The following is a 26584-nucleotide window of genomic DNA, read 5'->3' as shown; positions in this document are numbered from 1 at the left end:
GGCTTCATAAAATCCAGGGAGTCAAACTACCTGCTTCATTACTCATTACTAGATGTCTTTTACATGAAAAAGAAATAAACAGACATCTTGTTTTAAGTACTTTGGCATTTTTTTATATATACCCACCCCCACTGCCATCGAATTCATTCTGACTCATAGCAACCCCCTAGGGTTTCCAAGGCTGTAAATCTCTAGCGAAGCAGACTGCCACATCTTCCCCCTCGGGGTCACTGGTGGCTTCAAACCACCGACCTTTTGGTTAGCAGCCGATCACCTTGACTACTGCACCACCAAGGGCTCCTTTGATATATTCAACGAAGCCTAACTCTGATACAGATTCATAAAAAGTCCTTAAGTAGGTTCTAACCAATCGCAGCTTTTTTTAGCTTTGTTTCTGCATTATTTTCCTTGAGATCTATACTTTGTTCGAGCAGCAGATGTTGAGGTTTCTTAGCAATTCCTAGCTGACTTCTCTCAGCAACATGCTTCCTTACAACTGCTTCAAAAAATGAAATGCTCTCTCATACAATCAAAAGAGCATTTTACTTCAAAAACTAGATTGTTCCACGCAGACAGAATGCGAACTGGTGGTTGACAGGGGTAGGGGTGAGGGGTAGGAGATGGGAGTGGGGAGCAACTGCTTAATGGGTTTGGGGTTTCCTTTTGGGGTGACGAAGATGTTTTAGAACTAGACAGAGGTGGTAGTTTACAAAACACTGTGAATGTACTAAATGCCACTGAATTGTTCCCTGTAAAATGGTTAATTTTATGTCAATTTCACTTCAATTAAAAAAAAAAAGTGTATCTTCAAAAACTAGAAAACTACTTACTCTTTGGACAACAGAAGTCTGAACAAGGACTCTAAAAGAAAAAAGACTTCAAATAGAAAATAACATTAGAAATAGAAGACAACATTCGAAAGACATCAAATACATCTTTGTATCCATTTTGTATGATGTAAATTTTTTCAAAGCAAGAAAAATTTTTCAGACCTTACATTTTTAGAGAACCTTATAGTTTTGAAGAAACTTTCACATATGTTGTCTTACGTGATCATGTTATGTGGTAGTAAATAGTTCAGATATTATTAAAATGTATGGTGAAATTAAGACTTGCAGAGGTTAGTTTATTCAAGATCATACAGCTAATTTAAAGGCAGAACAAAGTCAAGATTCTAAGAGTATAATTCCATTGCTCTTTCCAAAATTATACACTACTTCTTGTTATATCACACCTCTCTGCCATCTCACAGTATTAAATAATGTTATACTCAGACATAACTCATTGTGGTTGACTCAACCCTACAGAACAGAGTAGAACTGCCCGATAGGGTTTCCAGGGCTGTAAATCTTTATGGAAGCAGACTGCCACATCTTTCTACTATGGGGCTGCTGGTGGGCTCAAACTGCCAACCTTTCGGTTAACAGCAGAGTGTTTAACTACTGTGCCACAAGGGCTCCAATACCAAGATGAACCATGTCTAAATTCTGTGATATCTGTGAATGGCTAAGCTTACCATCATACTAAAACCTCCTCTCACTCCCTTTGCATGGAGACTACTGAACTAGTCCTTGTGCTTTGCCTGGTTCATTGATGCCTTGGGGCTATTAACATGACAGAGTGACTATCTGGCTACTTTTCCCCCACTCAACTAATAACTATTCTCTTTAGTCACCATATCATAGGCTCCCTTCTTTACTGTCCAATTTTCCCTAGTACAAATTTCTCACTAGGGCAATTATGATTTCCACCTCTTTTGTTGATCTCATTTTCCTTCCTTTATTTATCTTCTTTTCTCCTTTCACTCTTGTGGGGTAAAAGACCTAGTTTTACCCAGAGTAAGGTAGCCTTTGTCCTTGATTCCAGAGAAATAACTCTTTGAGTAATTGGGATGCCTTGGTCTGGGACTTCCAGGCCACATTTGAGGATTTGTGCTGGTGGGTGGGGGCTGTCCCTACCAGGAAAGATTCACCTGGGAGGCCGGCCACTATCAACTAGCCTCAGGAGGCATGATTTTGCCTATTTCTCAGGACTGGCCAATAAGAGCCCAGAACATGAAGGCTCAGGTAGCTTCCTGGTCAGCGGAAGAGATAGTGATGTGACCTCTCTGAGACACGGCAGCCTACATTGATTGGGAAACTTCCCAGACCTTGCCTGTGTACCTCTTCCTTATAATGATCATGATTTATATCCTTTTACTATAATAAAACTGGTAGTTACAAATATAATATCTCCTGTGAGTTCTACAAGTCATTCCAGCAAATTAACAAACCCAAGGATGGTGTTCTCTTAACTTGTGAGATCTGCCCTAGCTCCCAGTGGCTAGGGTCAGAAAGAGAGTGTCACGTGGGGAGCTGGTATCAGAAACGATAGAGAAGTGGGAAAGCAGGGATATGACAGATCTCTGCTTTATGCTGATTCTCATCCAGGAAGCTATCTCCATAACTCTTATCACTTTTCCTGTGTTTATCAGCTTTTGTGTGGAAAAAAGTTCTTACAGGTATGGCCAGAAAAACAAAATACCTTGTAAGAATTCCTCAAAAAACTGACCAGGGGGAACACAAGTAATATCTTTGGAACTTGCTCTTGAACATCAAGCAGCTAAAGCAAAAGAAGAAATGGTGAAGTAAAAGAACTGAAGATTTCAAAGGGTATTATATTGACATGTGCAAAGAGCTGCGATAGAAAACCAAAAGGGAAGAATACATTCAGGGTTTCTCAAGCTGAAAGAACTGAGGAAAAACTTCAAGCCTTGAGTTGCAATAGTGAAGGATTCTATGGAGCAAATATTAAATGATACAGGAATCATCAAAAGAAAGTGGAAGGAATACACAGAGTTATTATACCAAAAAAAATTAGTCGACACTCAACCATTTCAAGAGGTAGCATATGATCAGGAACCAATGATACTGAAGGAAGAAGTCCAAGCTGCTCTCAAGGCATTGGCGAAAAACAAGGCTCCAGGAATTGACAGAATATCAATTGAGATGTTTCAACAAATGAATGCAGCGGTGGAAGTGCTCACTCGTCTATGCCAAGAAATTTGGAAGGCCAACCAACTGAAAGAGATTCATATTTATGCCTATTCCCAAGAGAGGTGATCCATCTGAGTGCAGAAATTATCAAACAATAAGATTGATATCACATGCAAGCAAAATTTTGCTGAAGATGATTCAAAAGTGGCTACAGAGGTATATTGACAGGGAACTGCCAGAAATTCAGGCTGGTTTCAGAAGAGGATGTGGAACCAGGGATATCACTGCTGATGTTAGATGGATCCTGGCTGAAAGCAGAGAATACCAGAAGGATGTTTACCTGTGTTTTATTGACTATGCAAAGGCATTCAGCTGTGAGGATCACAACAAATTATGGATAACATTGAGAAGGATGGAAATTCCGGAACACTTAATTATGCTCATGAAGAACCTGTACATAGATCAAGAGGCAGTCGTTCGGACAGAACAAGGGGATACTGAGTGGTTTAAAGTCAGGAAAGGTGTGTGTCAGGCTTGTATCCTTTCAACAAACCTATTCCTATATGCTGAGCAAATAATCCGAGAAGCTGGGCTATACGAAGAAGAATGGGGCATCAAGATTGGAGGAAGACTCATTAACGACCTGCATTATGCAGATGACACGACCTTGCTTGCTGAAAGTGAAGAGGACTTGAAGCACTTACTAATGAAGATCAAAGACCACAGCCTTCAGTATGGATTACACCTCAACATAAAGAAAACAAAAATCCTCACAACTGGACCAATAAGCCACATCGTGATAAACGGAGAAAAGACTGAAGTTGTCGTTTTACATCGATCCACCATCAACAGCCATGGAAGCAGCAGTCAAGAAATCAAAAGAGGCATTGCATTGGGTAAATCTGCTGCAAAGGACCTCTTTAAAGTGTCGAAAAGCAAAGATGTCACCTTGAAGACTAAGGTGCACCTGACCCAAGTCATGGTATTTTCAATCATATCATATGCATGTGAAAGGTGGACAATGAATAAGGAAGACCGAAGAAGAATTGACACCTTTGAATTGTGGTGTTGGGGAAGAATATTGAATATACCATGGACTGCCAAAAGAATGAACAAATCTCTCTTGGAAAAAGTACAGTCAGAATGCTCTTTAGAAGCAAGGGCGGCGAGACTGCATGTTACATAATTTGGACAGGTTGTCAGGAGGGATCAGTCTCTGGAGAAGGATATCGTGCTTGGCAAAGTACAGGGTCAGCAGAAGAGAGGAAGGCTCTCAATGAGATGGACTGACACGGTGGCTGCAACAACGGGCTCAAGCATAACAACGATTGTAAGGATGGCACAGGACCAGCCAGTGTTCCGTTCTGTAGTACACAGGGTCGCTATGAGTCGACACTGACTTGACAGCACCTAACAACAACAACAGGCTACATTTATTTGGGACTGCTTGATACTGTTTTGATAGGAGGAACTCTTACTTATCCACCTGGCTGTGTTCTTCAAGCCTGAGGATTCAGGAAAACTAGGTGCTCAATAACCTGGAACTTCTGTTCTAACAAAAGAAAATAAAATCGGGGGCAGGTGATAGTCCTCACCACCTTATCTATAAACCACCCACCCAGTGCCGTCGAGTCGATTCCGACTCATAGCGACCCTATAGGACAGAGTAGAACTGCCCCATAGAGTTTCCAAGGAGTGCCTGGTGGATTCGAACTGCTGACCCCTTGGTTAGCAGCCGTAGCACTTAACCACTACGCCACCAGGGTTTCCATCCTTACCTATAAAAAAAAAAAAGACTTTTCAATATTTCTACATTTAGGTCAAATGCATTCTTTTTAACATCTGCATGGTACGTTTCATAATACGGGTACATCATAATTTATTTAACCAGTCCAATTTTTTGCTAATACAAATAGTGCCGTAATAGGATTTATCATACATACGTTGTGCATATACAACTACCTAGATTAAGAAAACTTGACTTCTGGATTTATAATTTTTATTAGACGACTGCCCAGTTGCTTTCAAAACAGGCTTAATGGTATATGAGAATGATGCAAACTTATGCTTACGTTTTACCCTGTTTTCATAGCTACAGTATACCTATAAAGGGGGATATAATTCAGATATTCTGTTTACTTCTGATCATTATATGACTTCACCATAATTAGATTTACATATTCTGAAAAATTACAGACCTTGAAAATACAATATCTCAGGTGTAACTACTTAGAAAAATACTTTCTTTTTCTAACTTAACTGAGAGTACTACAATCTGAACCGCTTAACTATTCATAAGTGAAGGCCATTCCAAGGTTAAGAACACTAAGGCAAATTTGCTACTAAATAATAACAAAGCCATGCAGTATATTCTTCAAATCTAAAGCAACAATAAACTGTAGTATGGCAAATGGATTTAGCTTAAGAGATGATATCAGAATAATCCTTTAAAGAAGATCTGAAAAATGAACTCTCCTGAACAATAATTATTATTAAATTGATTTACTGAAAGTCTATTTCTTCATACAAGAATTGCTGAAACTTTCTAAACAATTTTAAATAATGCTACATGGATTCAGTACCATTTACCCAGTGCAGAATTATCACTGAGAAATTTTTTTTAATTAAACAAGAACGTAGAAAAAAAATCTCATGCATTTCATTCTGCTGAGCTTATTTACATAAGAGCTTCAAAAATGAATGAACCACTGGAAGATGGAGGGCTCCAAAGATAAATGAACCACTGGAACAAGGCGGCATGAGCAGTTCCATACTCCAGTTCCCTCACAGAATCACCAAGGAAAACAACCAGAAATTCATAGACTAAACTTTTTAAGAACCCTGTAAAGCAGAGGCAGCTACTAAAAAAATGCCAAAGCAAAAAAGGGCAACTTTTTAAATGGTATGAAAGCTTTGATTCTCTACTGCTTACATCCTTCCTCCCCACCCCTCCTGGCTTAGCGACTTGGCCAACTAAAAGCTGCAGCAACAGAAGACAGTACTCTCAGAGAGGGGCATGCTGATCTCTGGCTCTGGAACGAGGAGAGCAGACTTTACTAGTGGATCACTCTATGTATCTGTTCTGTCTGAGGGCTGCCTGAAGCACTAAAGCCAAGATGCTCCAACTGGTTTGGCCCACCTAAGAGCTCATGGGGTAGGGGTAGGAGGGGAGCTTGAAGGCTGGGATCGCTCTAGTAGCTTGGGGCTAAACAATGCAAAAATCCTCAACAAAATACTAGCAAACCAAATCCAGCAGCATATTGGCATATCATAAGGATTATACACCATGACCAAGTGGGATTTATCTCAGGAATACAAGGATGGTTCAACAACAGAAAATCAATCAATACATCACATTAATAGAATGAAGAAAAAGAAACACATGATCATCTCAATTGATGCTGAAAAGAATCTGACAAAATCTTACACTTCTTCATGATTAAAAACACTCAGCAAACTAGAAATAGAAAAGGGATCCTCAACATGATTAAAAAAAAAAAAAAAAAATTCAACAGAGAGAGACTAAAAGCTTTCCACTCAAGATTAGGAACAAGGCAAGGATGCCTGCTTTCACCACTGCTATTTCAACATTGTACTGGAAATTCTAGCAAGAGTAATAAGGCAAGAAAAAAGAAATAAAAAGTATACAAATTGAAAAAGAAGTTAAATTATTTCTTTTTACAGATGGCATGATTCCATATCTAGGAAACCCCAAAGAATTCACAAGAAAACTACTAGAGCTAATAAATGAATTCAGCAAAGTTGCAGGGTACAAGATCAACACACATTACTAGTATTCCTACACACCAGCAATGAACAATCTGAAAAGGAAATCAAGAAAACAATTCCATTCACAACAGTACCTAAAGTAATAAAATACCTAGGAATAAGTTTAACCAGGGACATGAAAGACTTGTACAGTGAAAACTATAAAACATTACTGGAAGAAATTAAAGAAGACCTAAATAAATGGAAAGACAGCTCAAGTTCATGGATTAGGAGACTAAATATTGTTAAGGTGTCAATACTATCCAAAGAGATCTATAGATTCAACACAATTCCTATCAAAATTCCAAAAGCCTTTTTGCAGAAATGAAAAGCCAATCCTCAGTTTCATATGGAATTGCAAGGGGCCCCAAATACCCAAAGCAACCTTAAGAAAGAACAAGGAGACTCATGCTTCCTAATTTTAAAATGTGTAGCTTTTTTTTTTTTACATAAAGCTACAGTAAACAAAACAGTGTGGTGCTAGAATAAGGATAGACATATGAGCCAATGGAAAAGAATTGAGAGTTCAGAAATAAACCCAAACATCTATGGTCAAATGATATTTGACAAGGGTGCTAAGTCCATTCAATAGAGAAGGAACAGTCTCTTTAATTAGAGTGGTGCTAGGAAACCAGATCTCTACATGCAAAGGAATAAAGTTAAACCCATACCTTACACCATATGTGAAAATTAACTCAAAATGGATCAATGACCTAAATATAAGAACTAAAACTGTGACACTCTTAGAAGAAAACATAGAGGTAAAACTTCGAGATTTTGCTTTTGACAGTGGATTCTTAGATAAGACACCGAAAACACAAGCAACAAAACAGATAAATTAGGCTTCATCAAAAATGAAAATTTATTGTGAGTCAAGGAACTTCATCAAGAAAGTGAAGAGACAACCTACATGAGAGAAAGTATCTGTAAACCATAAAACTGATAAGGTTTTAGTATCCAGAATACCGTATTTTTACACAAATAACGTGTACTTTCTATGTTCATTTGCCAACAGCACTCTCCCCCCGAGGTATTTCCTTAGCGCTGCTATGCCATTTTTTTTTTTTACATGTTGCTGTAAAAAAAAAAAAAAAAATTAGCAGAGCATGCTTATGAAAATACCTCGTGGGGGGGCGGGCACAGTTGCCAAACAAACATAGAAGACGCCTGTTATTCACCTAAAAAATACACCATATAAAGAGCTCAACTCACCTCAACCACAAAATGACAAACAACCCAATTGAAAAATGGGCAAAGGTCTTCAATAGCCATTTCTTCAAAGAAGATAGACAATTGGCCAAGAAGCAAATAAAATGATGCCTAATGTCATTCATCATTGGGAAAATGCACAACAAAACCACAGAGACCACTTCAGATCAGAGAATAATACCTCAAAATATATTGAGGTTTAGAAACTCTACAATTCTATCCACCACCTGCTATAATGATGGTATTTCAAATACCAGCAGGGTCACCCATGATGGAAAAGTTTCAGTGGTACGTCTAAACTAAGACAGAGTAGGAAGAAAAGCCTGGCAATCTACTTAATAGTATATGGATAAAATTTTACATAAATATTCAAATGTTTATTATCAACTACTTCCTATGGTTAGCATTAATATGTAAATATTTCTAAAAGAACAAAATCTTTAAGAACAGCTAGACAACAACTAGTAACAATCAGTTCTTTCCTTAAGCATGCTTACTTCTCTGACTTACTTTGACACTTTTCTGATTTAAAGTGACATCTCAGGACAATACGCATTTCACCCCAGACCTATGATAGAGCTTCCTACAGTATGGTTCCTATCTGTTATGGATTGAATTGTACCCTCCAGAAAGATATGTTGAAGTCTTAGGCCCTGGTACCTGTAAAGGGCCTCTGACAATGTCATCACTTAAATTAACATGAGATCAAATTGGTGAGTAAGGTAGGTCCTAATCTAAGCAGTGTCTCTATAAGGAAAGCCTGGAGGTAATAGAAGCTGCGAGAGACAAGAAAGGATCTTCTTCTAGACACTTTGGAAATCCTGGTGGCCTAGTGGTTAAGAGTTACAGCTGCCAACCAAAAGGTCGGCAGTTCGAATCCACCAGGTGCTCCTTGGAAACCCTATGGCACAGTTCTACTCTGTCCTGTAGGGTCACTATGAGTTGGAATCGACTCAACAGCAATGGGTTTGGTTTTTTTGGTTTTCTAGACACTTTGCAGAGAGCATGTTGATTTGGACTTCTGGCCTCCAGTATGCATTTTCTCTAACTTATTTTCAGCACAGGCTATTAAGACCTTTGGCTCATCCTAAAACACTCCTCAAAAAGATTAAGGTGACGTCCTTTAAAACTCTTTCTTCCTAGAGCAAAGTTTCTAAAATGACTACCCATGCAGTGGGCTTAAGGGCGTGAGCTATAAGTACCTCTATAACAGCTTAAATTTACCAAGTCCCAACCACACACGTAATGGAAACAGACCAGAAGGAAAAAACACAAACATCTCCATCAGTCTAGTGCTTGGGAGAGGAAAGTAAAACTTGGTTTCCTCTCACTGAGCACCCAACAGGTTCAAGTGGTACAAAGAGAAGGTTTTGTCTTTGATAGAATGAAACAGATAAAGCAGAGAACAAATCAAGTTAACTCTCTTACTTACCTATGCAGTCTAAGTACTTGTATACCCTGATGAAAACCATCAAAACCCCAATGAAGAAAAGCACAGAAATGAGCATCAGAAGAAACAGTCATCTCATCCCTCATCTGTATCAACAGTGAAAATGAGAATTAGTTTTATTCAGTGTGTACTAAGTACGAGACATTGTTAAGTGAAGAATCTGTCAAATTTTGACAGGTCTGCAACAAAGGCATTAATTATCCACATACTTTAGATGAAAAAAAAAAAAACAGACTCAGGGAAGTTCAGTAACTTTCTAAGGTTAGATAGCTAGTTAATGCTAAAACTAGCATTTTAGCTCTAAAGCCCACCACGGTTTTTTCAGTATTGCTTCCTTTGCTACATCAGTTAAAACTGTTAGCAAACATTAGACTATACTTGTCCTCTGCAACTTCTGAAGCCATCTAGACCTGAGACATATGCTCTGGAAATAAGATCAGCTCAAAGTATTAGCCAATCTTTCTAACGGCTGCCACTTCTGCGTCTTATGCTATTACATCCTGACATATTAAAGAATTTTTCTTTTGGACATACTGTATTTCTCTTTCAGTTTCAGATTTACTTCTCCTTTCACACACATTCAGCCGGAACAAAAAAAAAAAAAAAAAAGTCTCTAGCTCCATCAGGTTGCTTGGCTTTGTAAACAGAATATTCATTTACATAGTTAAGTTCCTAAGAAATAAGCTTTCTTTATTCAAAGACTGGAAACTATCAAGAATTCTTATGTTTTAATAATAAATTCCCTATTTACTCTAAGAACAAATTCTTCAAAAGCCTGATCCTAATACAAACATGTAAAATTTCTTTTTACTTTCTTTTTATGAAGGCACTGGTCTGTGTTTGTACAGATGATCAATAAATCATGTTATTAGAAATTTTAAAACAAAAAGTCCACAAATTTGGTACATCTTTAAAGGGCCAAAAATCAGAATTCATGAATACAGCTCCTCAGACTGAAACAAACTTTAAAATGATCTAAAATTATCCAATTTCATGTATATGAAAGAGTTGGAATCATTTATGCATGATAGATAAATGTATCTGTAGTTAAAATTATATATTTTTTAAATTATGCCCTTATTTTATGTTTCTAAGTTTTATACATGTTTTACGTACTGTAAAATCATCTATATTAACCTTTGACAGGTTTATTCTGGTAAAGGAGATTTGTACCTGAGCAATCTACTTGGAATAAAAATCGTGGATGTCATGTTTTAAAATCGTATCTTCCTTTCTTCCTTCTTAAACAATAAAGTTCTATACATACCATCTATCTATTGGCGACTAAAGAAATCTTTAAAATAGTAAGGATATCAGGTCAAAGAAATATAAGAGAGGGGAAACCAATTATACCAACTACACCATTTCAATTTTTGATTATGGTCTAATATTTACTCCAGTCCTCATTTACAGTAAGAATAAATAAATACTCAAGTCAAACCCTCTCTACCATAATCTAAAATAAGTCTAACTGTGCCACATGTCTAAGTCTGTGCCTTTATCTGCATGCCCTTTCCTTTCCTTTTCAGCTATGAGCTAGATCAGGGGTCAGCAAACTTTTTCTGTAAAGGAACAGATAGTAAATATTTTAGGGTATGTGGGAAACAGGATTTCTGTTGTAATTACTCAGCTCTGCAGCTGGAGCACAAAGGCAGCCATAAACAATACATAAATGAATAGGCGTGGCTAAGTTTGGGTCACAGGCAGTAGTTTGCTGACCACTGAGCTAAATCATGGGGAAAATGTGAAAAATGGGGTATCTTAACATTTAGCCTGACCAAAGAAACCATTCATAGACATGCTGAGTTTAGACTACTTTATAATGTTACATTCAAGAGTCCACCAAAATTAGAGCTTACTTTTCCAGATAGCCACACATTTTGCTAGGCATATAACCAAACAAGCAATGCCACTACTAATCACATCCTAACAGTGGCCAGGATTTGTGAATTATCTACTTCCTCCTCTCTTACCTCTTTTTCCCAACTCACCCCAAATTCCATGGGATGTAATACACATCTTTTATGCCAGAAAGGTCAAAGTATCACCACCTCTTCCCTATATACAAAGTGAATTCCAGATCTCCTAACCCTGCTGACAGAGTTAGAGAATGACTCCATTTCAACTCCCCTTCTCCCTTGCTGCCCTCTAACATAAAAATTGGTAAAGTAAACACTAACTTTCTCAGCCTCCCTTGCAGCTCAGGGTGTCCATGTCACACTAAACTTCAGGACAATAAATATTATATGAAAAACTACACGGGGGAGTTCTGAGAAATGTTTTTTTTTTTTTTAAAGGAGGATGTGGTTTCTGAGATAACCTCTAAAACCTTGGACTTTTGCCAATGATTGAAGTGTCTTTGATGAGAACTCCAGACCACACCTAAGAGTTTATGGCTCATGTTGGGTAAGGGCTGACTAAGCCAGAAAGACCTACTATGTAGTATGATATCAACCTCTCCTGATATCTACTGACCTCAGGGGAAAGGAGCTGGAGTATGAATTACACAACGAGACCCCCAATAAAAGCTCTGGATATTGACACTGCATGAGCTTCCTGGCTGGTGAAATACACTGACACACATGGAAGGGTAGCACATCCCAAACTCCATGTTAAGAACCCCACCCTATGCATCTCTTCATTTGTATCCTTTTTTGCTATACTAAACCTGTAAGTACAGCACTTTACAGAATTCTATGAGTTGTTCTAGTGAATTACTGAACTTAAAGGAAAAATGGGAGCCAAATGGTCAGAAATGAGGGAGAGCCCTGGCGACCCTGAGCTTAAAGATGGTATCCTGAGGTGGTAGTGGTGTCCTGGGGACTCTAAGCTTGGTGGCATGTGAGGTCTGTCTCAGCTCCCAGTGGTTAGGCTCAGAAGAAGTGCTGCATGTACAGCCAGTGTCAAAACAGAAGTTGAACAGAGGGGAATAGAACTGATAATAAATTAGTATTGGATTTGACTGACCCTTGCAGTTTGGTGTCAGAGAAGTAGGATTTGGTTTTCCATGTAGTGGAGGAGTTGCAACTGCCATGACCTCCTTTCTGTTTTCTTTCTGCCCTAATATGAACGTGATGTCTGGAATTGGAGCAACCATTTTACAGCCACTAGAAAAAGCTTAGAGTACTGTAGAGATGTCAGCCCTGAAAACTTTACACCACAGAACCAATTACCAGGTTGTTATGTGCGGAAAAACAGACCCTCTAAATCGAGGTTTTTGTTGCAAACGAAAGCATCCATATCCTTCCTTTTCTTGAAAATGTTAGTGGCCCAAATCACTACTCTTTTGTGTGAAGTGAAAGAACAAAACTAGCTGAGCACAGTCTCTTGGTAAATTCTGACTAAATAGCATTACTTCAACCTAGAAAGAAAAGTAGCAGGAAGAACGACACAAAAAAGAGGCTCTGGGTAGACAGCCTAGGGTAATCAAGTCAAAGAAGGCAAAGAAAATGAAAGGGCCAAAGTGATTACACAAATGTTAAGAGTTATGTTAAAGACTTATAGCAACCCCATATGACAAATTAGAACTGCCCCACAGGGTTTTCTAGGCTGTAATCTTTACAGGAGCAGACCTCCAGCTCTTTCTCCTTTGGAGGCACTTGATGAGTTTGAACTACCAACCTTTTGGTGTTACAGAAGAAAAAAAAAATTAAAAAATTAGTCCTTCAGAATTTGGGGCCAATAAATAAGCCTTATTAATATTCTGGAAACCCCGGTGGCGTAGTGGTTAAGTGCTATGGCTCCTAACCAAAAGGTCGGTAGTTCAAATCCACCAGGCGCTCCTTGGAAACCATATGGGGCAGTTCCACTCTGTCCTATAGGGTCACTGTGAGTCGGAATCAACTCAACAGTAACGGGTTTGTTTTTTTATTAATATTCTACTCAGCAAATCAAGTCTGAGAATTTGGATAATACTAAGTTCCTATCATGCACCCCCCGCAGTTGAAAATGTAACTTCAGAGCTCATTTGTATGCTTTTTTTCAAGCTAATTAAATAATCCTTATGCTCCCATTTCCTTGGTATTCACAAAGGTAGAGTTACTGCCAATCTATGGTAATTTTTGACACTTACATAATCTTTGAAACAATTATTAACAATCAAGTTAGTGATGATACTGAAAATAAATTCAATGGTTCCTCTAAGCATCTACAGACTAGTGTAGCTGGCAGATCCATTCCCCTGACTTTAGGGACAGTCAGTTCTATATCAATGCCACGGCATAAAATACCCAATGACAAGTAAATCTACCCATTCAAAAGAAATTTCAGAAATACACTTATTTTAACTCACATACCCATTAAAATACAACTCTTAAGTTAAAACACTTGTTTCCATTTTACTTTCCTATAAACAATGCAATACACAGACACACAATACTCTCTTTAGTTCGAAACCCAACAGTCTTCTCCTCCATGAAAAGGGCTTGGTGGTTTTATGCCGCCTCATAAACACTATTCAATTATAACATCTATAAATTACAGAAGTGTGTGTGTGCGCGCACGTGTGTGCGTCAAAGAGAGAGATTTCAGAGTAGAATTCCTTAGAACTGTTAAAGTTTTAGCTAGAGAGAACGCCAAATATAAAGAGGTTTCAGGATCAATTGCAGTAGTGGAACAAGAATTTAATAAAGTTCCAACACTACATTTTAATGCCCAAATTTCTTATTGTCTTTTTTAGTTGACAAATATGTGCTTCGCAGCATAACAGCAGCAGCAGAACAGCTGGATGGCCGTATCAAGCAGAAAGGAAGCAGCAGCTCATGCTGTTAAGTGTCGTTCTGATTGCCTAGAAACGGCAGCACATGTGGATTTATTCCCTCTTATAAATTAGAACAATTATTTCTCTGGAGTTTACATTTTCTCCATGAAAGAGTCAAACTTTCTGCACATTAAAAAAGAGGACTTTCAAAAAGGATATCTTCCCTTTCTTTGATGATAAGTTCATTCTGTTCTTCCAACTGTCTGATCTTCTTCTCAAATGATTCCTGCTCAGCTTTTAGTCGTTCTTCTGTCACTTCCTTTTCCTCACTCACTCTGTAAGAAAAACAAGAAGGAAAAAAAAAAAAAGCCTGTCAGTATAAAATAAAATGTGCCTATAGCTACGGTTTACCAAAACTATATTGTTCCAGAGGTTTCTGTATGTTAAATTCTTTTCTCATTCTTTTTTTTTATTCATAAGACAATCTTCCTCACCTTTAAAAATAAAATATGCACGTGACTTTACATCAAGAATATTTTTCAATCATCAAAAGTATCTTAAAAATGGAAAGTCATACACAGGACATAGGTATCCAACTATAATCCAAGACAGAAAAATATTTTGATTCTTAAAACATAGGTTACATTTCTTCATTATCAAAATAGTCGCAACCGATTTATTTTGATTTAGACTTTTTCCATACTTTTACTTAAATTCTGCCAATGAAATAAATAACATATATCTCTCTTAAATAGTTCACTTTTTCCTGGCACTTACAACCTTCATTTTTCAGTAGCATATAAATAACTGGACTTGAAAAAAAAAATCTGGTACTAACATAAAGGAAGGTTTGTACTATATTTACTCTTTACAAATTTATTTGTGAATTTTAAAAACAAAAAAACTATATCATTAATGTTTAATTCTGAAAAACATTCCTACTCAATCCCACCAAAAAGGGGTAGTATATATCAAAAGAGCACAGGGAAACAAAACCTCAAAAAGGTAAACAACAACAAAAAATCTTATGGTAAAAGTCACCAAGGCATATTTCAGAACAATGCTGATTTTCATGCAACTTAGTAAGCAGATCTTAACCCTCCATTTCTTTGTTAGTGGTGCTTATTTCTCTAATGAGGACATAATACATTTATTCTACATTATCATACAGGGATATGTATAAGTGATATCCACACAGAATCCAAACCTTTTCATTGAGCTCCTAAATTTACTTCCTCCCCATTCTATCACAGCAACTCCTGAATAACATAAATCCCAGAGGCTTTTCTCTGTTGCCTTCCCTCTGGTAGGCATACTGACATTAATGAGCTAACCAAATCAAAAATAGAATTTTGAATGTTCAAGAGCTGCACATATTTTATTTTTGAAATAATTTGTGTGAAGCCACCTGGCACACAGTACTGCTCGATAAATAAATGCGTTTATTTCCTCTCACTCATCATGACATTCAAATAATTTCCCAGCTCCTATTTTTTACGTTTACCATACTACTAGGCCTATGAGTGGAACCCATGTCCTGCCTTCCAGGTGGGTAATCTTTAGACTGACACGATTATAAGAAAGCCAGAACAACTGAACAAAGAATAAATATACACACATAAAATTTATACCAGGGCTTCGATCTGGTTCTGCCCAGTTCGGTCATGGCTGATGAAGCGAATCCCAAACAGACCTGAATTTTTAAAAGATGTGTGAAATGGAATGAAAAGCAGAAGGGAGAAAATTACAGGTCGAAACCCTGTTAGAAACTTAATCTCCCTATTAGAAAACAAGGGCAGCATGCAAGTTGCACAGCAACCAAATCTCTTGACCAGCAGAGATAAACAGTGGTGTCCCGCTCAAAGATGGCAGCTGTCTGTGCTGCTTTGTATGTGAGTCACTCTCCACGGTCCTGACAATAATCTAATCTCCTGCATCAGGCTCCTGAAACGACTCATTATACCTCTTCAGAGTCTCCCATTATAGGGCTTCGACCCGTAATTTTTCCGTTCCAATAATCATCCTGCTTTACACAAATTTTAAAAACTCAGATCTGTTCCAATTTCACTTCATCAGCCATACATGAACCAGTTTGAAACAGTTCAAAACCAAATTCATACTCTGTTTTAAGTACTAACACAGATTGAGAAGATGGAGTTGGCGATCTACTTCTGAAAAAACTAACCAGTAAAAACCTGACGGATAATAGCAAAACATTGTTTGATATGGTGCTGGAAGGTTGGAAGGCACTCAAAATAGGACTGGGGAAGAGCTGGCACTCAAAATAGGACTAGAGTCAACCTTAATGACGTGGAATAAAGCTTTCAGGACCTTCATTTTCTGATGTGGCACAACTAAAAATAAGAAAAAACAGCTGTAAACACCCATTAATATTTGGAACATGGGATTTACGAAGTATGAATCAAGGAAAATTAGAAGTTGTCAAAAATGAAATGAACACTTAAAGATCGATACGCTAGGCATTAATGAGCTGAAATGGACTGGTATTGGCCATTCTGAATCAGACAATCATATGGTCTACTCTGCTGGGATGACAAATTGAAGAGGAACAGCATCGCATTCATCGTCGAAAAGAACATTTTAAGATCTATCCTGAAGTACAAAACTGTCTGTGATAGGATAATATCCACACACCTACAAGGAAGAACAGTTAATACTATTATTATTCAAATTTACACACCAATAACTAATACCAAAAATAATGAAATTGAAGATTTTTACTAACTTTTGCAGTCTGAAATTGAACAAACATGCAATCAAGATACATTGATAATTACTGGTGACTGGAATGCGAAAGTTGGAAACAAAGAAGAAGAACCAGTACTTGGAAAACCGCATGATAGAATTTTGCAAGAACAACGACTTATTCATTGAATATACCTTTTTGCAACAATATCCAAAGCCTGCTGCCGTCGAGTCGATGCCGACTCTTAGCGACCCTATAGGACAGAGTAGAACCACCCCATGGAGTTTCCAAGGAGCACCTGGTGGATTCAAACTGCTGACCTTTTGGTTAGCAGCTGTAGCACTTCACCACTACACCACCAGGGTTTCCTTTGCAACAATATAAACAATGATTATACACATGGATATCACTGGATGGAATACACAGGAATCAAAAAGAAGACATCTGTAGAAAGAGACAATAGAGAAACTCAATATCATCAGTCAGAACAAGGCCAGTGGCCAACTGTGGAACAGGCCTTTACTGCACATATGTGAGTTCAAGTTCAAGCTGAAGAAAACTAAAACAAGTCCACAAGAGTTAAAGTATGACTTTGAGTATGTCCCATCTAAATTTAGAGACCATCTCAAGAATAGATTTGATGCATAGAAAACTAATGACTCAAGACCAGACACGTTGTGGGAGGACATCATATATGAAGAAAGCAAAAGGTCATTAAAAAGACAGAAAAGAAAAATAAAGACCAAAAAAGATGTCAGAAGAGACTCTGAAATTTGCCCTTGAATGTGGAGTAGCAAAAGCAAAAGAAAGAAAGGGTGAAGTAAAAGAGCTGAACAGGAGATTTCAAAGGGTGGCTCAAGAAGACAAAGTATTATAATGAAATGTGCAAAGATCCTGAGTTAGAAAACCAAAATGGAAGAAAGCACTCAGCATTTCTCAAGCTGAAAGAACTGAAGAAAAAATTCAAGCTTCGAGGTGCAATATTGAAGGACTCTATGGCTAACATATCGAACGGCACAGAAAGCATCAAAACAAGATGGAAGGAATACACAGAGTCACTGTACCAAGAAGAATTGGTTGACATTCAGCCATTTCATGAGGTAGCATATGGTCAAGAACCAATGGTGCTGAAGGAAGAAGGCGAAGCTACACTGAAGGCATTGGCAAAAACCAAGGCTCCCAGGAATTGACAGGACACCAGTTGAGATGTTTTGACAAACAGATACAGTGCTGGAGGTACTCACTCATCTGTGCCAAGAAATGTGGAAGACAGCTACCTGGCAAACCAACTGGAAGAGATCCGTATACGTGCCTATTCCAAAGAAAGGTGATCAACGAAACACAGAAATTATTGAACGATACCATTAAGATCACATGCAAGTAAAATTATGCTGAAGATAATCCAAAAACAGCTACAGCAGTACATCAATAGGGAACTGCCAGAAATTTAAGCCAGATTTAGAAGACGACTTGGAAGAAAGGATATCATTGCTGATGTCAGATGGATCTTGTCTAAAGGCAAGATGTTTACCTGTGTTTTACTGGCTACTCGAAGACATTCGACTTCATGGATCATAACAAATTATGGATAACATTGCAAAGAATGAGAATTCCAGAACACATAATAGTGCTTATGTGGAGCCTGTATGTAGATCAAGAGGCAGTTGTTCAAACAGAATCAGGAGATACTGCGTGGTTGAAAATCAGGAAAGGTGAGCATCAGGGTTGTATCCTTTAATGATACTTATTGAATCTGTATGCTGAGCAAATAATTCCAGAAGCTGGGCTATATGAAGAACGTGGCATCAGGATTGGAGGAAGACTCATTAACAACCTGCATTATGCAGATGATACAACCTTGCTTGCTAAAAGTGAAGAAGGCTTGAAGCATTTACTGATGAAGATCAAAGAGTACAGCCTTCGGTATAGATTACACTTCAAAATAAAGAAAACAAAAATCTTCACAACTAGACCAATAAGGAACATAATGATAAATGGAGAAAAGATTGAAGTTGTCAAGGATTTCATTTTACTTGTATGCACAACCAACCTCCATGGAAGCAGCAGTCAAGAAATCAAACGGCATGTTGCATTGGGCAGATCTGCTGCAAAAGACCTCTTTAAAGTGTTAAAAAAAAAAAAAAAAAACAAAGATGTCATCTTGAGAACTAAGGTACGCCTGAACCAACCCATGGTATTTTCAATCACTTTATATGTCTGCAACAACTGGACAATTAATAAGAAGACTGAAGAAGCACTGATGCCTCTGTATTACGGTGTTGGTGAAGAATACTGGATATACCATGGACTATCGAAGAACGAACAAATCTGTCTTGAAAGAAGTAAAGCCAGAATGCTCCTTAGAAGCAAGGATGGTGAGACTTCGTCTCATGTACTTTGGACACGTTATCACGAGAGAACAGTCCCTGGAGAAGGACATCATGCTTGGTAAAGTAGACGGTCAGTGAAATAGAGAAAGACCCTCAATGAGATGGACTGACTCAGTGGCTGCAACAATAAGCTCAAACATAGCAACAATTACGGGGATGGCACAAAACCAGGTAGTGTTTCATTCTGTTGTACATAGGGTCGCTGTGAGTCAGAACTGACTGGATGGCACCTAACAACAACATCAGGTACCCTGCCTCTCTTGTTCCCATCTCTTTACAATTCCTTTCCTTTTCTTGCAATTACTTTTAATGCACCTGCACTAACATCTTTCACAGTCATTCTCCTCTGCCTCTAAATTTTTCTAAAATTGTCAAATATTTGAACCCTTAATTATTTCTAAAATCAAAATCGCTACTCTTCAGTCTATAACCACCTCTTAAAACACTTTTGCTAAGAAACTGTTCCAGATCAAGTAAACCCCCAAACTGTAAATCAGAAGACCACGTGTACTTGGTGAGTTTGACAAAGTCTGCTTATCTCTATGGGCACCATTACTCTTACCTGTAAAAGTTTAGATTAGACATTTAAAATCCCTTCCAGGTCTGAAGTTCTATAATTTCCTTCACTATAATATAAATATCCTGATACTGTATATATATCCCTTTATAAATATGGGAGCATTTATAAAGAAATAAGAAGAAAGTTATCAAAACTTTGGTTAGGGTACAAGGCACACAATACTATAACCTAAACAAAACATATAGCCATAGGACGAGAAAGGAAGAAGCAGATAACAGAAATGTAGAAAAGGATAAAGATGTGTAACTACACATGAAAACAGATAATGCAAAACAAAACAAATCATAAATCTGTAAAGGTTTGCATGAAACAATGATGAGATAAGTGACATTGCATATTGTGAGAAGAGAATAAATGCTGCCAAGATAAGAAAATGCGTAGCAAAACTCGTCCCTGTTTAGATTTGCAAAATCTTGAAGATACAACTGAAGAGGAAAATCTATCCGGAGATAAAGAAAACTTTATTTTCACTGACTTACTAAAAATATTTATTGAATGCCTATACAGGCAAAAATGATCACAGTAAATTTATTGTTATATAGTATCTAAAAGGAATATGTAGTATGTAAAATGGCTCTCTGGAGTTTCAATCTCATTCATAAAGGCCATATAAATATGAGGACTTCCCCAAAGATTTTTATTCACTAAGTAATGTTCTTTTTTTTTTTTTTTTAATGTTCCAGAGACATAAAAACTACTAACAATAAAGTAGACTCCCATATTTGCCTTAACATTAAACTAAATGCATTGATTATCTCCAGAGTCTGGCCAGGTCAGACTACATAGGTATACCCCAACATGTACATACTCCTTTTGTTGGACCTGAAGGAGATTCATGAAATCTCTAGGAATTGGTGAAGCGAAAAACTTGCATAGTGTATTCCACAATGCCAGAGTCTATGATGAGCTTTTCCCAAAAACTTAAAGGGAACTATCCAGATAAAATCACTCTCTTCTACCTTTAGTTTCTGTGGTATGTTCCAAGAATCTGTTTCCACACTATTAAACAATGCATTCTTTATTTTTTTTTTAATCTTTTCTGTTATGCTGCTGTGACTAGACTCTTACTGTGGTTTGCTGTCGAGCCCATTCCAATTCATAGCAACCCTACAGGACAGAGTAGCACTGTCCTTCAAGGTTTCCTAGGCTGAAATCTTTAGGAGAGGAGACCTTCATGTCTTTTCTCTCACAGAGCCGAACCTGGTGGGTTCGAACTGCCAAGCTTTCAGCTAACAGCTGAGTGCTTAACCATTGCATGACCAGGGCTTCTTATGATTAGACTATCCTTTTGCAATTATTACACTCTTGAAAAAAAATAAAGAGACTATAAAATCAACAAGCTGTTAAGCACAAAGGGCAACACTTATCTAAAGACATGCATGACTTCTTTGTGGCCTATGTGCATAGTTAATATGAGCACATATATTAATACAGCCATTAAATGCAGGGGATTACCAAAGCAATCTCAAGATTTGACATCTACTCTAAAATCTTTCTTCTTGTTTATGTTCAGTACATTTCCTACGAGGTATATGTACAAAAAAATTCTGATATCATGATCTACATTTTTCATCAAAGTATTCTTAGATCACAAAGTCACATCTCATTTAGAATATTCCAAGAAGTTAGTTAACAAAATAAGAATCTAAACACAGAAAAAGGAAACATTTGACTAATGAGATAAGGTTAAAACTCTGAATAGGAGACCATTCCCAGTGTATAAGACTATGTTGGTTTACCAATTATTCACTGGAAAAACATAGAGACCCATGTGACAGAGTAGAACTGCCCCACAGTGTTTTCTAGCCATGTCTTTCACCCATGGAAAGTCGACAGCCTATTTATTTATTTAATGTCTTAAGTACTTCTCGGAAACCCTGGTGGCATAGTGGTTAAGTGCTACGGCTGCTAACCAAAGGGTCGGCAGTTCAAATCCACCAAGTGCTCCTTGGAAACTCTATGGAGCAGTTCTACTCTGTCCTATAGGGTCACTATGAGTCGGAATCGACTCACTGGCACTGGGTTTGGTTTTCTGGTTTTTAAGTACTTCTCAAAAACTTCCACAAGATGTACTCTTACCTAAAATGAAAAGAGAATTCATACCCTCAGAGCTTGGTGGTGGGGCTGAAAATCGTGCCAAAAGTGCTCCAGTATGACCTGAAGTTAATTTAACTAATTATATTTGCAAAGACTCTCTTTCTAAATAAGGTAACATTCACAGGTCCTGGTGATCAGGACTTCAACACATCTTTTAGGGGAACAGAATTCAACTGATAACAGTTTTTATTTAAAACATACTGGCTAAAGGGACACAGGTGGTTTAAGCAATCATAGATACAGCAATCTGTGTCAAAAACAGGCTCTAAGAATGCAGACACAGATAACCTCCACAAAACACTAGCATCCAAATTCAGAAACATAAAAGATTTATCACAGGAATGCAAAGTTGCTTTAACATCCAAAAATCAGCAATACGCTATATCAGTAAAATGGACAAAAACCGTCTAAATAGACGCAGATCATCTAAATAGATGCAGGAAAAGTATTTGAAAAAAATTCAACAACTATTCATGATGAAAACACTCAATAAAATAGGAATACATGGGAACTTCCACAACCTGATAAAAGACATCTACAAAAACCTCCCACCCAACACTGTAGTTAATGATGAAAAACTGAATGCATTCCCGCTATGATCAGGAACATGAAAAGTATGCCTACTCTCACCATTCTACTCTACATGGCAGTGAATGTTATAGCCACAGCAATTAGGCAAGAAATAAAAATAAATAAAAAGCATCCAAATTGGAAAGAAGTAAAGCTATTTCTGTCTACACACGACATGATCTTGTACATAGGAAAGCCTAAGGAATCTACTAAAATATTATTAGAATAAACGAGGACAGTAAAGTTTCAAGATACAAGATCATTATACAAGATCAATTGTATGTCTATAGCCTAGCAGTGAACAATCTGAAAAATAAATGAACAATTCCATTTACAACAGCATCTAAAAGAATAAAATACTTACAAATAAAACAAAAGAAGTACAAAAGTTATACTCTGAACACTATAAAGCATTATTGAAAAAAATAAAGACCTTAATAAATGGAAAGACACCCCGTGTTTATGATTGGAAGACTTAATATTGTTAAGATGGCAGTTGTTGTTGTTGTTAGGTACCGTTGAGTCAGTTCTGACTCATAGAGACCCTATGTGCAACAGAATGAAACACTGCCCAGTTCTGTGCCATCCTCACATCACATTGCGATGTTTGAGCCCACTGCTGCAGACGTCGTGTCAATCCATCTTGATGAAGAGTCTTCCTCTTTTTCACTGACTCTCTACCTTACCAAGCACGATGTCCTTCTCTGGAGTTTGACCCCTCCTGATAATATGTCCAAAGTACGCGAGACTAAGTCTCCTCACCCTTGCTTCCAAGAGCACTCTGGCGGAACTTCTAAGACAGACTTGTTCATTCTTCTGGCAGTCTATGGTATAGTCAATATTCTTCATCAACACCATAATTCAAATGCATTAATTCTTCTTCAGTCTTCCTTATTCATTGTCCGGCTTTCACATGCATACAGGGCAATTGAAAATATCATGACTTGGGTCAGGCTCACCTTAGTCCTCAAAGTGACATCTTTGCTTTTCAACACTTAAAAGAGGTCTTTTGCAGAAGATTTGCCTAGTCCAATACATCCTTTGATTTCTTGACTGCTGCTTTGATGGGCACTGATTGTGGATCCAAGTAAAATAAAATCCTTGACAACTTTAATATTTACTCTGTTTATCATAATGTTGCTTATTAGTCCAGTTCTGAGGATTTTGGTTTTCTTTATGTTGAGATGTAATCCCTACTGAAGGCTGTAGTCTTTGATCAACAGTACTTCAAGTTCTCTTCACTTTCAGCAAGAAAGGTTGTGTCATCTGCAAATCGCAGGTTGTTAATGAGTCTTCCTCCAATCCAGATGCCAAGTTCTTCTTCACATAGTCCAACTTCTCAGATTATATGCTCAATATACAGACTAAGTATGGTGAAAGGATACAACCTTGATGCACATCTTTCCTGATTTTAAACCACACAGTATCCCCTTGTTCTGTTTGAAAGACTGTCTCTTGGTCTACACAGGTTCCGCATGAACACAATTAAGTGTTCTGGAACTCCCATTTTCTGCAATGTTATCCACAATTTGTCATGATTCACACAGTCTAAGGCCTTTGCATAGTCGATAAAACACAGGTAAATATCTTTCTGGTATTCTCTGCTTTTAGTCACGATTCATCTGACATCAGCAATTATATCCCTCCTTCCACATCCTCTTCTGAATCCAGCTTCAATTTCTGGCAGTTCCCTGGTAGTACTACTTCCCAAATTGATCTACAGATTAAATACAATCCCTATCAAAATCCCAACTGGCTTTTTTGCAGAAATTGACAGGGTAACTCAATCATAAAATTTATGTGGAAATACAGGGACTCAGAAGAGTCAAAATAATCTTGAAGAAGAACAAAGATGGAGGACCTCACACACTTCTCGATTTCAAAACATACTACAAAACTACAGTACTCGAGATAGTGAGGCACTGGCAGTGGAATAGAACTGAGAGTCTAGAAATAAATCCTAACATTTACAGTCAACTGACCTTTAATAAGGATGCCAGAGCAATCAATGGTGGGAAAAAAGTGGTGCTAGGGCAACTAAATATCTATACACAGAAGAATAAAGTTAGGCCCCATAACTCATACCACATATAATAATTAACTCAAAAGAGATCAAGGGCCTAAATATAAGAGCTAAAACTTAAAACTCTTAGAAGAAAACACGGCTATGGTGACGGAAAATTTGGTAATGGATATTGGTGATGGTCGCACAACAACTGATGTAATTGGTGTCACTGGATTGTACACATGAAAAATGTTGAATTGACAGATGTTCTGTTTATATATTTTTATAACAATATAGAAAAAGAAAACAGGGGTGTATATACTCATGATCTTGGACTGGGCAATGATTTGTTAGATATGACAACAAAAGCCCAAGCACCAAGAGAACAAATAGATAAACTGGATGTCAACAAAATTAAAAACAATCATGCTTCAAACGACACTATCAAGTAAGTGAAAAGACAACCCACAGAATGAGAGAAATGTTTACAAACCATATACCTGAAAAGGGACTGGAATGTAGAATATATTAAAGAACCTTATAACTCAATAATAAAAAGAGAGACAATTTAAAAATGGGCAAAGGATTCAAATACCTCTGAAGGTACAAAAATGGCTAACACATAAAGAGACGCTCAGCATCATTAAAAAAAAAAAATTGCTCATTAGAAAAATGCAAATGAGAACTACAATGAGACACCACTTCATAACCAAAAAACCCCAGTTGCCAATGAGTCAATTCTGACTCATGGCAACCCCATGTGTTTCAGAGTAGAATTAGGGTTTTCAATGGCTGTGAAGTAGATCACCAATGTTTTCCTTCTGATCATACCCACTTTAAAAAAAAAAAAAAGGCTGTTAAATTTGAGGATAGTATTTTAGACAGCCATATGTAATTAAATACAGATCTTAACATATTATCAGTTATTTCAGATTCTTCATCCCAAGAAGGTTTGCCTCTTGCAACTTTCTCATCTATATTCAATTGTAACTTTGACTACACACTTGTTAGCCCCGTGGTAACAGTCAGGGGTGGAGGTGGTATTCTCTGTTATTCTGATTACGCCTTGCTAGTCAGAAGTTGGAGAATCCTTGGTGGCACACGGTTAAGCGCTCAGCTGCTAACCAAGAGGTTGGTGGTTCAAACCTACCCCGCGGTTTGAACCCACTCAGTGGCTCTGCAGGACAAACATCTGGCAATTTGCCTCCATAAAGATTACAGCCAAGAAAACCGTATGAGGCACTTGTACTATGTCACAGGGGGTCACTATGAGTTGGAATTGACTTGACAGCGCCCAATAACAACAACAATCAGAAGCTGTGCCTCTGGGTCTCAAAAGTGTCTCAGAATTCCTGGCCAGTCATTCCTTTGTAGTTCTGGGCCCAAAATGTATCCCTGCCCTCCCCGCAGAGAGTTATTTTCTGCCTTCCCTCAGCTTCAGTGGTATTTATACTAGTACCCCAAGGGCTACAGTTTATGTCACCCCTATTCCTGAGCTTATGATTTTACAACACAGAGGAGCTCACAAGAGAAGGATCCAAGAAATAGTCTGTGTCCTTTCCAAAAAACTTTTCCAAAGCAACTGCTATTTCCCTGTACCAGGATGCCTTCTCTGCACTCTCACCAAGTGGGTCCTATGGAGAAAAAGTCTGTAAGAGAGTTCAAACCAGGGCTTCCAAAAGGTTCCTTCTGATTCAAAACCCTGCTGAGAATTTGCATTTCCACCTCAGATATACTGAATCAGAATCTTGTTAAAACAAGACTCCCAGGTGATTCTCATGTGTAATACATTTTGAGAACTACTGCACTGCTAGTTCTCAGAATTGGTCCCTAACCAACAGTGTTAACATCGCCTGAGAACTTGCTGGAAATGCAAATTATCAGCAGGGGTTCAAACCCAAAGGAACCTGGTTCTAAGCCCTGGTTCAAACTCCCTCTACATCTGTTGCTTTCAGAGGCTCCCTACTCTCACCTGCCCATATTTGGCATTCACCAATCTGTTGCCTATTGTAGCTAAAATATTCTTTCTCATTTCCAGCTGTGTCTGACCCAGGCAAGCTAGGGCTTGAGCCTTTCCTATAGGTAACTGTCTTTCCTTGGATTTCAGAAAATTGGTTGTCCTATGATCTCAGCT

The 26584-nt window shown here is 37.8% G+C and overlaps 1 protein-coding gene across 3 annotated transcripts in view; it reads right to left on the bottom strand.

Annotated features, from left to right (window-relative positions):
• The window catches only part of KIAA1328 (KIAA1328 ortholog), a 362831-nt gene that overhangs the window by 300989 nt on the left and 35258 nt on the right, over positions 1-26584 (bottom strand). For all 3 annotated transcript variants that reach the window (XM_049901399.1, XM_049901397.1, XM_049901398.1), the window contains exon 5: positions 14321-14436. In XM_049901399.1, coding sequence (XP_049757356.1) covers positions 14321-14436 — 116 coding nt within the window. The remainder of the gene's footprint in view (positions 1-14320; positions 14437-26584) is intronic.

Source organism: Elephas maximus, chromosome 11, assembly GCF_024166365.1.
Source record: "Elephas maximus indicus isolate mEleMax1 chromosome 11, mEleMax1 primary haplotype, whole genome shotgun sequence".
In the NCBI taxonomy this organism is placed as follows: Eukaryota; Metazoa; Chordata; class Mammalia; order Proboscidea; family Elephantidae; genus Elephas; species Elephas maximus.
Note: the sequence above shows the minus strand (reverse complement) of the source record. Positions and strands in the feature narration are given on the sequence as shown.